This window comes from Cyprinus carpio, chromosome B24, assembly GCF_018340385.1.
Source record: "Cyprinus carpio isolate SPL01 chromosome B24, ASM1834038v1, whole genome shotgun sequence".
Taxonomy (NCBI): domain Eukaryota; kingdom Metazoa; phylum Chordata; class Actinopteri; order Cypriniformes; family Cyprinidae; genus Cyprinus; species Cyprinus carpio.
This window is the reverse complement of record NC_056620.1, coordinates 19,053,095-19,069,735: the sequence shown is the minus strand read 5'-3', so window position 1 is coordinate 19,069,735 and position 16,641 is coordinate 19,053,095. Positions and strand designations below refer to the sequence as shown.

General features: G+C 37.1%; 1 protein-coding gene across 2 annotated transcripts; it reads right to left on the bottom strand.

Annotated features, from left to right (window-relative positions):
• Window positions 1-4,836: 4,836 nt before the first annotated feature.
• neurod6a (neuronal differentiation 6a) lies at window positions 4,837-7,849 on the bottom strand. 2 transcript variants are annotated; one of them, XM_042752173.1, is made up of 2 exons: window positions 7,699-7,849; window positions 4,837-7,217 (listed from the first exon to the last, which is right to left on the bottom strand). In XM_042752173.1, exon 2 carries the CDS (start codon window positions 7,205-7,207, stop codon window positions 6,224-6,226), a length of 984 nt encoding a protein of 327 aa, XP_042608107.1. In that variant the 5' UTR covers window positions 7,208-7,217; window positions 7,699-7,849; the 3' UTR covers window positions 4,837-6,223. The 2 variants fall into 2 exon arrangements, with proteins under 2 accessions (XP_042608107.1, XP_042608106.1); XM_042752172.1 differs by having other exon boundaries at window positions 7,679-7,833.
• Window positions 7,850-16,641: the final 8,792 nt, after the last annotated feature.

The window sequence follows — 16,641 nt, the reverse complement described above, 5'->3', positions numbered from 1 at the left end:
AACCACTTAAGCATTCTGATCCATATAAAATGAGGTTCTCAATTGATCTTTATGCCGAAATGTGCACTGAGGGTCCAAGCAAAGACATTTATCAGAAATAGTCATTAACTTTTTCTTCAGTCTAGATTTAACATGGAATACAAATGACTTTACTGTCCAACATTCGGTTTTAATGGCTGCTTAATGTGTCTGTGATTAGCCAACATCTACTTCAGACAAACTTCATGTAATTTGTCCAAATGGGAATAGTTCATACATTTTTAATATTAGGTTTTGAAATTCACATTAACGACCAACTAGATTGATGAGCTCTAGGGCCTCTTGATGTCACGCTCTCTGCCAACTAGCTGAAAATCAGCTTTAGATGAAATTCAAATGACTTTGTGACCATTGACGGTCAGGTTGACTGTAAAAGAGATTCGCACCCAAAAAATCCCAGCATAAAGTGAGTGAGTAAACGCCAATTCCAGACCTGTGAGTTTCTATTAGTTTAAGTTAAGCTTGTGGGTCAAATGTAAGGGCCGTAAAATAACAGAGAGTTCAAGTACCCCGGAACCCTCATACTGAAAACACGATCGCGTACCGTGCCAGGATACGTACACACCGTGCCAAGTCTAGAAATAGGGGCGTTCATCTCAGTCAGGACGGGTGCCAAACTGACACCAATCTAATATGCAAATGAGTTGCTGGCTGACGATGTGGTTGCTTCTGTGGGGAGGATCACCTGCACCTCCTCTCGCAGGACATGGTTTTCAAAGGGGTTTATCTCCTTAAACCCTCTAATTAAAATGAGAAATCCCTAAGCCACCAGCACTCACACGAAAAAAGAAAAGAAAGAAAGATTATTAGGAAAATTCTGTGTCCCACACCATCTGCGACCCGGGACTCGTGGAGATTTTTTGGGAACGAGACTGAGAGAGGGAGCAGGAGAGGGACTAACGTATGACAACACCCTTTCTCCACCCGATAGAGGGGCGTCGAAAAGATAAATCAACATCGCACCAGCTCTACATTCTTCATTCCTAATTACCGTTATTATTAACAAGCAATTCATTCCAGAAACTGTCTCTGAGGCTCTCAGGTGTGAGTTACCGTAAGCTACTGAGTGAACCTTCATTAACAACTATAATCAAACAACCTCCCTCTGAAGCACGCTGCAGAGATCTCGATATCTGTATCGCATGTTTAGCATGAGCTAGGAAATGTGGGCTGCGTCCGAATTCCTGCACTTTTAATAGCGTGCATTAAATTTGAGAGCTTCTCAATGGTTAATGAAGTGTATTTTAGGTGTGTATTATAAATACACTTCTTGAACATCTATAAAGCTATCTGTTACACATTCCCATTCATTTCAATAGTATGCAGCCCTGGGAGTACACAATATGAAATCTGCAAGGTTGTTTTTAAACAGGCAGCTGATCTGTGCATGCCATGTGACTCTGAAGCCATTGTGACAAAGCTGATTGGCTGAGGGCACCAAAATAGTTATGCATAAAGAACATATTTTGAAGAATTCTGGTTTCGGGTTCTATTGACTTCCACTGTATGAACAAAAAATACTATCGAAGTCAATGGAACCCAAAACTGTTTGGTTAAGGAAATCCTTCGAACCATCTTCTTTTGTGTTCAACAGAAAACTAAAAACTAACTTAAGATGAGTAAATAAAATAAAATACAAATTTTAGTTTGGACAGTCTATCCTGAGCTGTGACTTGAGAGGAAATGTTTACTGCATGCTTTAAGATCCCTACAAAAACTGGTAAAACAAATACCAAAATATTATTTTATGCTTTTTGCTATCATATGATGTAGTTGGAACATTGTCCAGCTGGGGCTGAAGGAACAATGCTAACGAGTGGCATCCATAGGCTGCATCCAAGTATGCACACTTGCCATCTGGTGAAAAACAGTATATGAAAAGAGTAATACAGTATGTTGAAATTCACAGTACCGTCTTAAAAATAAAAGAGAAAATAACCATTATTTGGTTCCTCAAAGAACCTTTCAGTGAAGAGTTCATAAAATAACATTTTTTTTAAATAACTTTTTAATAATCTAAAGAAACCTTGCACTATAAAGAACCTTCTGTGCAATGTAAAGGTTCCATGGATGTTAAAGAACCATCAATGTCAATAAAGAACCATTATTTCTAAGAGTGTATTCATAAAACAGCAGGCAGAAAGTAAGCAGACTACTTGTTCAAAAGAAGTACCTACTCAGTGAGTATATAATGAGGTAATAATGGCAGGTTGGCATTGACCTCTGACACATAACCAATAACCATGAAAACAATTTATTCGGGTTTTGTTTAACAAGTCCAATTTAACCACAAGAAACCACTTTCTTGGTCCTTATACTTAAAAAATAGCCATTTATAAAAACAAATCCCATGGCCGGTGCATAAATTTCCCATGGCCTTGAGAACTGCAGCATTGAGGATTGTTTGGCATAATGTTCATTCTGTTCACACACTATATATCAGGAGACAGAATTGGATGGGTCATTCGACCCAACTGACCATGTACAGCTTTACCACTCTGGACAGACTGTATTTGGTGATCACGCTTGGTGCGACTCATCCTTCAATGATAGGATTTGGAACAGAAGGGTTGACATCAGAACACAGAATGGAGCATCACACGTGGACAAGAGCTATGAGTGATCGTGATCGCGAACGTGAACGTGAGTATGTAGTAATTCACCTCCTGTCGTCCACACACACAAATGTACACCCACAAACTCACTCACATACACCCACCCACATACATCTGTACCATATGCTCTTCCACACCATCAACACAAGTAATTTCATTTAACCATTCAAATGAGATGTATGAAATTCATACTCAACTAGAGAATTAAAAACAAATGACAGCCAGAGTTTTGAAAAAGGGTATGCCATTTCTAGGATAGACCCCATATTAAATTTTACGCGAATGAAAGCTGTGAGGATAGACTTTACAGTCTTTACAATGGCACGCACTATAAAGTCTAAAAAATGTTGTTGTTTTTTTGTTCATCTGAACAGTCAGTATGTTATTGAACACCAGTACAAATAAACGCCCTGTAGGCTTGATTTCACAGCCTCGTTTTCATTCCTTCATTCCTTGTCACTAATGCACATTTGCATAGCATTTTCGTTTAGTTCAAAATAGTATTTTTTGACTTGTTTTCATATAGCCTAATAGTATTTTAATAAATATCATGTTGGGACAATAAATCAACTGTCACATTTGTTGTAAATGTATTATTAACAGTAGCCTGTTGTCCAGAACAGGTGTTCCACAAATTGGTTTTTGTTTCAGAATTGTTTTTTTAATAACATTTTGCAGTTTTAAACGTAGCCTACTATAAAGTGTATTTTATATTTTAAATGTTATATCATTAGATTTAATAAAATAGTCTATCTAAACGAATTTAAATAGGCTAACTGGATACAGGGACTGGCTAAAATAAGGCATGCATCTTCTCTGTCAGTAAACGGATTAGTTACGTTTTTATCTAAAATTAAATAACGTTCTAAAACGTCGACAGAAAGTGTGTGGTGAGAACTTTCCACCGTTCTCAGACAGAAGCACATAGAGAAGTGTTGCTGCTCATTTTTCAGCTGTTCGTTCCTGACAGCTTTGTCTCTGGGGTAGCATATGTTCTGCCTCTCTCTGAATTTGTGTGAAATATCGCCACTGTGGGTTTTTTCTGACACCTCAACATCCCCACAGCAAATCAAGAGTCTCATCGTACACGATCGGTGGTTGTGCAGGTTGAATTTTTGCACCTGTCAACAGCATTAGGTGCTTTAGGACAACGTGATGATTAATTGGATATTAACGTAGATTACTGCTCTATTTTTTCTTTGAAAGCGTGAAAAAGAATCAATTAGGACTTCTACCAGAAAAAAAAGAAGTCTTGTGAAATTTTACGCATCTGTTTGGTCAAAACTGTCAGTGACTGTGAAGCTAACTTTAATTTTGCTGAGCATTTTATCTTCAACAATTCACACTGCATTCAAGGTTATACATAGCCTATTATTAATTCATTAGGCCTATTAGTCGGGAATCGAATTCATAACCACGGTTTGAACTTTTTTTTTTTTTTTTTTTTTTTTTAATAGGCTATATCTATCGTAATCTATTAGTTTTATGGCTTTTAAACCCATTTCATTGTAACCTACGTATTATGAATGCTGTCACTCTGGTTTCTCGGGGATAACAATGCACATTCGCGGGGGAGTAGCTGTTTTTGGGCTCCTGATCTGCAGTCTGTCGCTGTTTGGCCCGCGTCCAGCTCGCTGCTGAACAACCATAAACAACACACCCCAAACAAGACAACCTTTACTCCTCTAAACCCAGCCCTGAATAACACCTCAAGAACGTCTCATTTTACAATTAACCTTGACCAACGCGTCTCACATAGGCCTGTAAACTAATGCACGAGATGGATTTGGTGATTTTGGCCTCTTCATGAATTAAATTCCTTTGTCCTCTGTTGATAAACAGATGCTCTCTCTGCTTTTCTGTAGGCATTTATGACCTCTGTAATAGGCTAGGCTATGTGATAGCAGATAGGCCTATACATTTTTAGACTTTAAATTTATAATCTAAATAATGTAGGGTTTTATCTTCGTATATTTTAAAGCGTTGTTTATTCATTAAAGGTTTTGCAATTAACATATAGTAAAACGAAATGCGCCATTGCATTAAATTTTGTTTTCATTTTTTCTAGCGGCACATAACGAGGTTTAGATAGACTATAGCTATATTAAAAAAAAAAAAAAATAGATATGTCTATTATATTTTATTTATGCCGTGTATTCAGAACATTGTTTTCAACATAGAATTGTATTCAATTAAACTTTATTTTACTGTACAAAACAGCTCGACATTGTACAAATACCAGTTTCAGTGCATTCAGTCATTACACACACACAAAAAAAATCCCGTTTGGTGATAAAAATCAGAATGCACAAATCCACCACTGCAGACGTCCATGACATTGCATAAACGATGCGTGACAAATATATTAAGGCAGGTTTTCCCATGACATGAGTTCACTAGACAGCACACAGACCTTTCCATTAGAGATTTTACATGCTTCAAATGCATTTGCTTACAGTGATCGTACGCAATGTCACCTATATATCGACGACTTTACATTTGAGAAAATACAGAATTGTCAAACAATCTGTTGCATAATTACATCATCGTGTTATGATATTCCTTCATCATACTTTTGAAAATGATGCACTTAGACAAATGTAAGATATCTGAAATATTTGGAAATTAAGAGGGTGCTTAAAACTCGATTGTCCACATTTATAAAGTTAAATTACACATATTGAAATCAATGGAACAAATGAATAATAAACGGTTATTATTTCGTTTTTCAGAATTACATCCATAGCCTATATATATTTTAAATATATCATCTTCTATCGGAAAACAAATTGATTCAATAATCTCCTCTTCGTGGTGGTCGTTAACATATTATTACTATTATTGTAAATAATAATAATAATAATTTTAGTAATAGGCAATTGTTGAATCAATTTTTACCGACATTTAAATAGTGCCCTGTGTAATACATCACGAAACTTTTGTAAATAAAGATGACATTTTGATTCAAAGGAATTAAATACAATACAAGTTCTTACGGTTTTTATGTTACTTAAACGAATAAACGCATTTATGCTTTACAAAATGATGAGCAATTAAATTTTTTAACACCAATATTTTGAAGTTTGTGCGAACATTTTTTAAACAAATTAAGAGGATAAATAAATGGCCAGATCGAGAATTATAGACTTGTGTATTGCATAGCATCCTTAGCAATTATTGCTCTTCTATTTTACTAAATTTTCATCGCAAATATTTGAATGACCAAAGATGCCTTTTGGAGCAAGAGCCCTACTGACAGATTAAGATCTATAAATACTCACACAGGCCATAAAGTTAAACTGAAAATACGCGAGAAACTCTGCGTAAAACACATTGTTATTGTTTGTGGATTGTTTTTCCATCAGACCACATATTTTGTCGAACAGTTTAAAAATCAATAATTATAGGAACACTGTAAGCACGTTTTTACATTTAATTAAAAAGGATAAATAATAAAACATCCGATGATTTAAAACCCAAATCAGAGATGGACTTTATAAATAATACATGTGCGATTGAAAGTCCTGCATTTTTTTAAGTCCTTTTCACTCACGTTTGACTTTCTCTCATTAATTATGAAAAGTGTTTACTTCGTCTTGCACGGGGTAAAACTGGCCGCGGAGGTGAATGTCATACGGGAAATGGAGATCCGAGGAGCCTCTCGCGCTCTGGCTGATGGAGGAGCGCGGCGGCACGGCGCAATAGCGCGTTCCGTAGTGGCAGCTCTTGCCGTATTCGACCGGCTCTTCGTGCTTGAGGGAAAAGATCCCGTTAAAGTTAATAGGCGGGCTTAAGGGACCGTCGAACTGAGGGCTTCCGCATTCCGGCGAGACGCTTTCGTAGAAAGACTCATAAGAGCTGCAGTAGTTGAACTGCCTGAAGGGTTTGACCGCATCTACCGAGGGTCCAGAGGGCGTCACCACACCAGGACTGTGGTAGGTCGTGTACACGGATTCGTAAGGTGACCTGCCGGAGAAAGACGCCTCGCTATTGATCTGATCCGTGATGAAGTTCCTCGCGTTCAGCTGCAGGCATCCGGCCACTAAGTTGGTGGTGGGCTGCGAGAGCCCTTTGCACAGGGTCTGAACGAAGGTCAAGAGGTCAGGCCTCTTCCCGGTGCTCAGGATCTCGGAAAGCGCCCAGATGTAGTTCTTGGCCAGCCGCAGGGTTTCGATTTTTGACAGTTTCTGGGTTTTGGAGTAGCAGGGCACCACCTTGCGCAGACTGTCCAGGGCGTTGTTCAGACCGTGCATTCGGTTCCTCTCCCTGGCATTTGCCTCCATGCGCCTCAACTTGACCCGGTCCACCCTGGCTTTGGTCATTTTCTTTTTCCGAGGCCCTCTCCTCCGAGGCAGACCGTTCTCGTCCTGTCCGTCCTCCCGTTCATCCTCATCCTTCTCCGAATCCTCGTCCTCCATCGTGTGGGAGAGCGTCTCCTCCTTTTTAAATGGCTCTTGTTTGGTGACCTTCATTTCACCCACGCAGTCCCGTGGAAAGTTTGCCCCGAATTGACTGTCCATTATGACAGGATCATCAAACGGAAGAGTCAGCATTGTGCTCTTACTGGGGATGATGAGAAGATAATAGATCTTCTGAATCAATCAGCAGCGATTTAAAAACAACCTATACATGGTGCTCAATAAATACACTCTCACAGGTACAAAAGATGTTACTGGGGCGGTACCCTTTTTTACTAAAACGTACCTGAAAGGTTCTACTATTCACCTTTTAGGGGTAATCATGGTACAAAGGAGTACCTTTCGAAAAGATACCTGCATGGTGACAGCTTTTGTACCTTTTTTTCTGGTGTATTAACATAACAATTACAGACAGAATTCCAGAAGATATTGATTTTCTAATCAAATCACAAACATTTAGCTGCAACCGATAATGCAACAGAAATAAATATGTAAACTTGTTTTCATGTGTGAAATTGCATCACATTCGTGCATTTACAAAACATAAGGCTTTAAAATCTGGTGAAAAGGCAGACACAGTCATGCAGCACAGATGTCGATCCTTACCCTTGAACGATCCAGCTTACCTGGATTATGATGGTTTTCATATTTCCTATTTTGAACTTTTTTTTTTCTGCGTGGTGTTTTAGCAGGTGAACAGCTCGTGCGTTTTTCTCACCTCCCCACTGTTCTCCTTGTCTCGCGCTAAGAGAAATGACACTGATGCCAACTGCCAGAGCTGGTACCCATGCCATCTGCCGCTGACGTCACGTGGCATGGGTTGGTCATGTGACCAGGTCCCGGGGGACCTGTATTCCTCCCCTGATCATCTGGCATGTGCCTAGAGCTGCGTACCACTGCAAAACCACAAAGCAGCCTCAATAAAGGACCGGGTACCAGCATCCACCATTAGAATCTGATGCTGTGGATGAACAGGAATGCTGTTAGAGAGTCAGGGAATTACATTTCTTAGTCTTTGCCGATAGAAATGAAGAAATTGGGATTCGATTTTCATGCATAAGCGGACTAAATCTAAATAGAAACAAAATGACTTCTTATTCATATCAGGTATATTATGTAAACGTACAAAAAAAACTGGTCAGTGCTGGTGAATGACAGCAGGAAGTGGATGATTGATGGCTCTTGTTTGCCTGGTCAGTCTCTTCAAGGGCGTTTGCCTAATGACTGATCCTACTGTCTGTCATCGTGAAAGCATTTTCAATGTGACAATCACCTGATTATGAAAACATAAATTTAGATAAAGTTAAGATTAATGTGCCCAGTCAACATGGATTCTGAGATTTTAAAGTTTTTTTTTTCTTCTACATATGAAAATAAATCTGGGTTTTTGTTTAAACTCTCTCACACATGCACACACTCACACCATCCCTCCCCACCTTCCTCACACACAGCCATCCACATTCACACCACTCAGTAGTATGCGAGTGAATCTAACAAAAACATGTCCAGGTCAAGCTTCACTCCAAGAAGTTATATTGTGCATGAAGAAAATGCCGCCTTTTTAAGAGCTTTATTTTATTGTTATTTTTTGGATTGTTACGTCTTTCCCTCAAATTCTCATATGCTGTGCATCTGAATGGTGGATTCTCATTATATCCCCATTTGTTAATTCTCATTACTGCACTGTCACTTTACATGTAATTTAATATATATATATTTTAAATATATATTTAAAATTGTAATATGAATATATCAAATGTTAAAGCAAATACTAAAAAAAGACAATTTATTTGATCAAAAATGCAAAATATTACTACAATTTAAAATTGTTGTCTATTTTAATATATTTTGAATTGTAATTTTATATGATGCAAAGCTAAACTTTAAAGTTAAAGTCTTCAGAGTCACATGATCCTTCAGAAATTATTCTAATATGCTGATTTGATGCTCAAGAAACATTTCTTGTTATTATTAATGTTGAAAACCATTGTGCTGCTTAATATTGACACAGTGACACATTTTATTCAGGATTAAAGGATTTCAGGAGTTTTTCGGGAAAGTTCAAAAGAAAAGCATTTATTTGAAATTATAAAACTTTTATCTTATAAATGTCTTTGTCACTTTTAAACAGTTCAGTGGATCTTTGTTGACTAAGAGTGTTGAATGTTAAAAAAAACCTCTTACTGACCCAAATGATTATCAGAAAAACATAGAACTCTCTCTCTCTCTCTCTCTCTCTCTCTCCATTAGTACTTAAGTAACACACACACACACATATATAAACTTTGATTTTTTTTTAAAATAATTTTCTATAAATATTTTCAGCAATAATGCATCTTTGCTGAATAAAAGTAATAAAATTAATAAACAAAAACAACAAACCTCTTACTGACCCCAAATTTTAAACTATATATTAGAATTTTCTATTAGAGTTTTCTAAAAATTCTATATATTTTTTTTTTTCATGAGAACTGGAAAAATAAAAAATGTCCTTGATTGTCATCAAAATGTGCTAAATTGTCAAATAATGTCACAAATATGTAGGCCTAGGTTTTTACTTTTTAATTTTAGGATCATACTGAACATATTTGTGACCGGTTTATTGTGAGATTCACCCGTGCCCAAAATCACATATAGATTTTGGAGCATGGCTTTGGCCGTCTCTGGCTACTGGCTTTTTCTTGTAGCAGTAATTGTCCAGAGCTTTGGCTCCTCCCACATGAAGACCTGACACTCATGTATTCCATTATGAGTGAAAGCTCCTGCTGCTATTGAACCTGTGCCTGGCCTACTCACATGCACACACATTTATAATTCAAATTAGGAGCTCTTTAAATGCCCCACAAGTGCATTTATCCCTCTCAGAAGGATGCCACAAAGGCTTAACGCCACATAAAAGACACACAACACCTTTCTGTCCCTAAGATTAATTGGCTCTTTAACCTTATGTTGACCGATTTTAGTGGTCCTATTAGCATTGAGCCACCTAGACACAATCCACGTTAGTCATGAGTGAGCTTGGTAAAAATGTCTGCTGTATTTTTCACTGGGACGGTCAGGTTGATCTGCACTTTTCAGCTCAACAAAAACATAATGAACACAGCATACAGCTGCAGTTTGCTGACAGCGACGACTCAGTCACGCATGATTGGCGAGTACCCTTGGATGTTTGTGTTTAGAAACACACAGACACACACAGTCCCCTTCTGTCCCCCTCCAAAAATGCCTCAGCTGGTGACGAGCTTTCCAGTTCAGCACACACACCAACATCTGATGAGTCAAACTTCCCCATTTCAGACTAATCACTTGACTGCACTAATTGCAAATGCAAATATGCAAATTCATATTAATTAATTACTCTGTTAATTAGTTCTCTGGTCTTTTTGGGCAATAAATCATAGTGTTGCAGAAAAGAAAGAGGCAGGCCCATCCCGCATAAAAAATTTAGTACGCACTCTCGGAGAGGGACGGAGCAAAAGGACTTGTAACATTATAAAAGAGCAAAGACCAGAAAAAATGACAACACAAAAGCAATGGCTTGGCCAGACACATGCTCCCCTGACAGACTCTTGCTCCCCTGACAGACCTGCTTTATACCCTGCAGACTCACAGTGGAGGACTGGCCCCTTCTCATGTGGAACATTCGGCTGACAAGAGCTGTCTGCCAGTGATTTCATGAACACATTATCAGCTTTTAAGGACAGTGTGATGCCAGGAACAGGCAGCAAATGAAGGCATGGATGTTCACACGTCAAGTGGCATGCACACACACACACACACACACACACACACACACACACACACACACACACACACACACACACACACACACACACACACACAAAAGTATTAAGATCAGTAGCTCTGCTAAAGATGGTCTTTTGAGAGTTCTAGACGTCTGTTGATGATGGGCCTCGAAGCTAATCTTGAGTGCATGGATTTGATGACAAAGAAAAAACTAAATATTACCATCAATAAAAATTAATTAAAAAAATAAAGCCATCAAAAATAAGCCATTTTCCATTTAAAAAATTTAATTAAATATGCTAAAATATTTTAAATATAATCAAACAGGGTAGACACACAAAAATATCAGTGTGTATGACAGCCACAGTGTTAATGGTTTGACAGTATGGCATATGCATAATTCATAATACAGTTTTTAAAAATGAATAACATCAGTTTCTCAGAGGAGAAGGAACTGTTGCTTAAAATGGCACCTTTTTTTGTAAATTGTACATAAATATTTATATATAGAATGATTTCTGTAGGCCTATTTAAAACAACTGGAAACAGGTTATAAAAAATTTGCAACAGCGTACTACTATAAAATAATATAATATTTTATAAACATTTAAAAAATATAATAAATATACTTACGTATTTTATTATTGTTATGTAATTGTTAATGTGCTAATATGTAATTATTTTTATTTAGTTAAAGCTAATGTGTAATGGTTTATTAATGAGTACATTAGAAATCTGTATTCCAAAACGTGTTTTGCCTTACCTCGACTCACTATGGACTCACTATAACTCACTCGACTCACTATAATGATTTAAATTTTAGATATGTCTGGACGGATTTCGCGGGAAGTGCATACAGTACTCGTCTGTGCGTGTCTTCTCATGTCCGTATTTAAAGAAAAGAAGTCCCGGCTACTATTGTGCGACGCCAGTACGGAGAAAACATACAGTACACGACTCAAACCATCAGATTCATCCGCGCACGCACAACTGACGTAATTAACCAGACAATAATCCTCCGTAACTTGCAGTTTCATGATTCAACCGCTAAAGGGGCAAAAAAATGAGGCTAACACAGCTTTAATTGTAACCTAATATAACAAAATGTAATAAAACAGTTAATAATATAATAAAATATAAAATTTGTTATTGTTAAATGTTAATTATATATATTTAAATAGATTTCTATCACAGAAGAACTTCATTGGTGCATCAGTAGTTCTAAAGTTCTCATTTCCCTTTTCTCATTAGAATTACTGTTACATGATGCAACCACATACAAGCCAAAACAAAATATGCCTTTGATGTAAAATATGAACTTGTGCCATGCTTGAAAACAAAGGCTTGCATGAAGAAATGATCTGCTCAGTGCCGCTGATCCACACTGTTAAGTGATTTTAATTTCACTCTTGTACCTAGCCAATGCCATAGTCCAGGGACTAGTATGAGCGGATGGGGGAAATGTGTGTGTGTGTGTGAGTGTGTGAGGATGCATTGTGCCAGAAATGTTGATGTGACTGTGATTTATGTCCGAGTCGTGCCAAGTATGTCCATCAGGGTGAACCTTCTCCGAGCAACCTTACCCTGTGTGCAAATCTTATCTGGTAGGAAGGTGGATGTGGTATATCTGGCACGAGTGAAATCTTTGGCATGGGTTAAATGGGTCATACCCTCTCTTTTGGCCCTGTGGAGGCACACATTGGACTGGTGCTGTCCTTTACAGTCTCCTGCAGTTCCTTGCCCAGTCCAGATTAGGTTCTTCTGGCACGACTCATGCTGGGCTTCTTCCTAAACCGTCTGGCATCTGCTCGCAAAGCAACCCTGAATGTGACAATGTTAGGGCCATATTTGACTCCTCATGAGACCAGAATGTGTTTTTGTCCAGATCTAAATAAAATAAAAGATCCATTTTGTGATGTATTCAATAAAAATAACACCTGAAAAGAGTAAATTTATTTCTTAATATACATTTTTTCCTGAGAAATAAGCATTAGTTGTTCAAATTAGCTTGAAGCGTCTTCATACAAAAATGCAGGGCACAGCCTTGATGTTTACTAGACTGGATCTGCTCTCTACTAGTTGTTGTTACACAAACGTTGCTGGAATGTTTTGGAAATGTTATGCATGAGTGTGGCACCAGCTGCTTTTTTTGCATGTCATTTCATCATTTGCCATCAGCGGCCTCTCCAGGCTTGTCTGATCATCTGCCCTGATGCAATGAGAGGCACTACAACACATATTGTTTTGGAAATCGGGCTGTTTTGTCTTTTATTGTGGCTTATCCCTCACTTCTACCCAGAGAAAAAGCATCCCAGAAGTTAAAATTCATTTTTGAAAGCTCTCATGTACATTATTTTTTGAGTCTTTAGCAGCTAATAAGAGTCTAACAGTGTATTAGAGATGTTAATGATCCATGGCAGTAAGAAAGAGATGACAGAAATGACTTAAAACAGTTGTTGTTGTTTTTTCCGAAAAGATTTGAAATGCTATTCTTCTTTTACTCTGCAAATCAGAAACAGACTGTGCGCTCATTAAAACATGCATGGGTATCTACGAAGACACACACAAACACTTAGAAGTGTAATTCCATGCAAGCACGCACAATTTTATACAGATTGTTCCATTTAGCGCAACTTGTATATTGTTCCTCTAGTGCCAAAACCCATCTGGCTGTAGTCATAACTCCAGTCGCTACCAGCGCAAGGATCCTCACACTGGAGCCGTTTTGGACAGCCTGCTGGACGGATCACCCTCAGGAACGGGCCTAAATGTCCTTGGTTTCAGCAGGCAGCTGTCCCCACTTAGGCCTTAATTTAATCTCCACTCTCCGACCCTCTGAGGCTCCTGTGAATGTTCTGGAAAACAGAATCTGGCAACCCGGATGCTCGCACTCATTCAAACACACTTGCTCTCTGAAGCTAGCCACCAGGGTTGATGTTTATGATGAAGATATCTGGTACGTTTCTTTGCTTACATTAGATATTCTTGGGAGCCTTGCTCTAATGTTATGATATGTTTATCTTCAGTTTGTAATATCTACATTTTCCATAAACGCTGATAAAATGATTACGTAACAACACCATTGTGGTCACTCGGTGTTTGTTCTTGCCTCCTCTGAAATGTTGGCCTGCTCTTATTTTCAGGAAATCTGAAGGCCCCATCTGGTCAGCCTGGTGGGGTTTGGATTAGTCATGGTCTGGACCCTGTGACCAACCGACAGCCTTGCGAGGGTCTGCGCAACCCACCCACAGACAGCCTGTAACAAGCTCCATCCAAAACGAGCACAAGCACACAAAGTCACAGTCAAAAGCACTATCTCCATGTTGCCAAGACCTGAGACAGTGGGACTTAAACCCACACGAGACGGACGGAGTTCACACATATAAAATCTGTTAAGTAAGTAAGTAATTGTTAATAATATGACATTTTCATCCAAGAATATTCAAAATTCCCTCTCAAGATTAAAAAGTTTAGTCAGAACAATGATCTCTTCGAAAAGCTGCCTTCATAGACAATGTACAAAGGTAGGTTTACATAGCTCATCTAGGCTACTAAGATGCCTTCATTTATTTTATTTTATTACATTTATTTCGATTTTAAAGGCGGCATAAATTTGTCTTTTACAGAATATTAAAAACAACTGGCTAAAAAAATGACTGAAAACAAACGATAATTAATTTCCTACTTTTATTGACTCCTTTGGACACAATTTTATTACATTTTAATTAAATTTATATATTATTTTAAAATTAGTTTTATTTAAATAGCATTTTTACAAAAACAGATGTTCACTTACAAATTAATTTAAATAAAATATTGATGTTATATGATTAAAATAACACTAATATTTAAATATTATTTTAATATTAATTTAAATAAATTTGCATTAGATTTCTATTGATTCGTTCAGACAAATTTCATTTGATTAATTTATATTACGTTTATTCTTTATTTACAAAAACAAATGTTCACAAATTAATCAAAATAACATAAATGTTAAAATGTTTATTTTAATATTAATCTTATTGAATTTGCTTCAAATGTATTTTTAGAATTAAAAAATTACATTTATAAATTTAAATACTATATATATATATATATATATATATATATATATATATATATTTCATCTTACAACAGTTCTAATGAGAAATATTTACAAATTATTTAAATACTTTAAATTACATTTTTAATGAGAAATATTCATTGCAGTCACTAAATATTTGTGTGGTTGTCTCTAAAGCTCTCTTGAATTTGCTTTAAAGCATTAGACATGATCTGAAATTTTCCTTATGCTAAAACACTGTCTAGACTTGGTTTCAGACAAAGCTAACGTAAACTCTCTTTGAACAATTCTTCTCAATATTCTTTGTTCTAAAGCTTTCTACTAACAATAACAGTCTACATTTGTATCTTGTAGCCAGATCTTGTAATTGTAACAGATGTTGAATGATTAAATTAGCAGTTGCAGGCTGCTCAAATATTCATGTCGCGTTGAGGACATGCACCATTACGAAGAAAACCCATAGAATACTACTTGATTATTCTATGCTTTTGTTTCCTTCACATAAGTCACAAATCTCCAGAAGATATTCTAGGTGAAGATGTCTGGCTGTTTTGTGCCAGGGCACTCGTGTAGGAGAAAGAGATGTGTTAAAGCGCTAATACAGCCATTTAAAACCTTTTCAGCGCTGTACTGCTGTGATAACAGCCTTTTATTCAGCTCTGAGGTTCATGAAAGTTTAAGAAACAGACTCTAAGTGATGTCATGGGAAGCATCACACTATGAAGTGAAGGGGGAACTGCTCTTGTGCCCTGGAGCGAGACACTTCACACCCGTCTGCTCCAGATGTGCTCAGTACCTGCCCCTGTCAGGACGTGTCAAATCTCTCTCACAGTGTGCAAAGTCTGCATGGAAATACACTCAAGGACTTGCAGAAATAGTAAATAAAACAAATTAGAGTATAAGACTTAGCATTTTTATTAGCCCTATTAAGAACTTACATCTTACATCATTAGGTGATACAGTGACCCCAAAAACTGTTTAGACACCTAAGGCACATGCAAAAATTAAGGAATACCAATGCATTCGATATTAAATATTGAACAAAATGGCATTTATTGTTTGTATACAGCTATCTACATAGATCAAGACAGAAAATATTGTGAAACTCTGGCTGTCAAACATTATTGGATCATGTTCATATTTAATGTGAGTAACTATACCTGGTTACTCTGCTAGAACACCTGCGTAAACTCAAGAAGAACCGACTTCATACATCTGCTAAGAAATAACCAATACACAAGCATTAAAAGCCACTGAGCCTTTTTGTGCAACATTTCAGAACTTTTGATTTTAAAATTAAAATTTGCTAATAAAATATGTTCTGATAACAGTAAACATGTAAATAATGCTTGTTTATGTGAAAGGTTCAGGCTTTAGAATTTATATTCTAAAATCTAAAAGTGATTGGGTTGCTTTGACAAAACATTTAAACAAACAGTGTTCTGCCAAACATGCATAATGCAGCCCAATCTGTGCCAGTCACCTAGTTGTTTGTGAATACTTTACTGGTCCTTAGTGTGCACAGAATATTAATTCACACAGAGAAATGATCTAGTTTCCACCTTTTATCCTGGGGAAAATCTGCCGCACATTTTTAGCTTAATTATGCGTGGTGGCATTCATTATTATTGAGGATGGAGGCATCAGTTCATGTATCTTTCAATGTATTTCAGTTAGACCTTTAGTGACATCTACTGGTTCAAAGCTAGAACTGCAATCAACTCAACTCACGTAGTCTACGTTTAACATGGGGAAA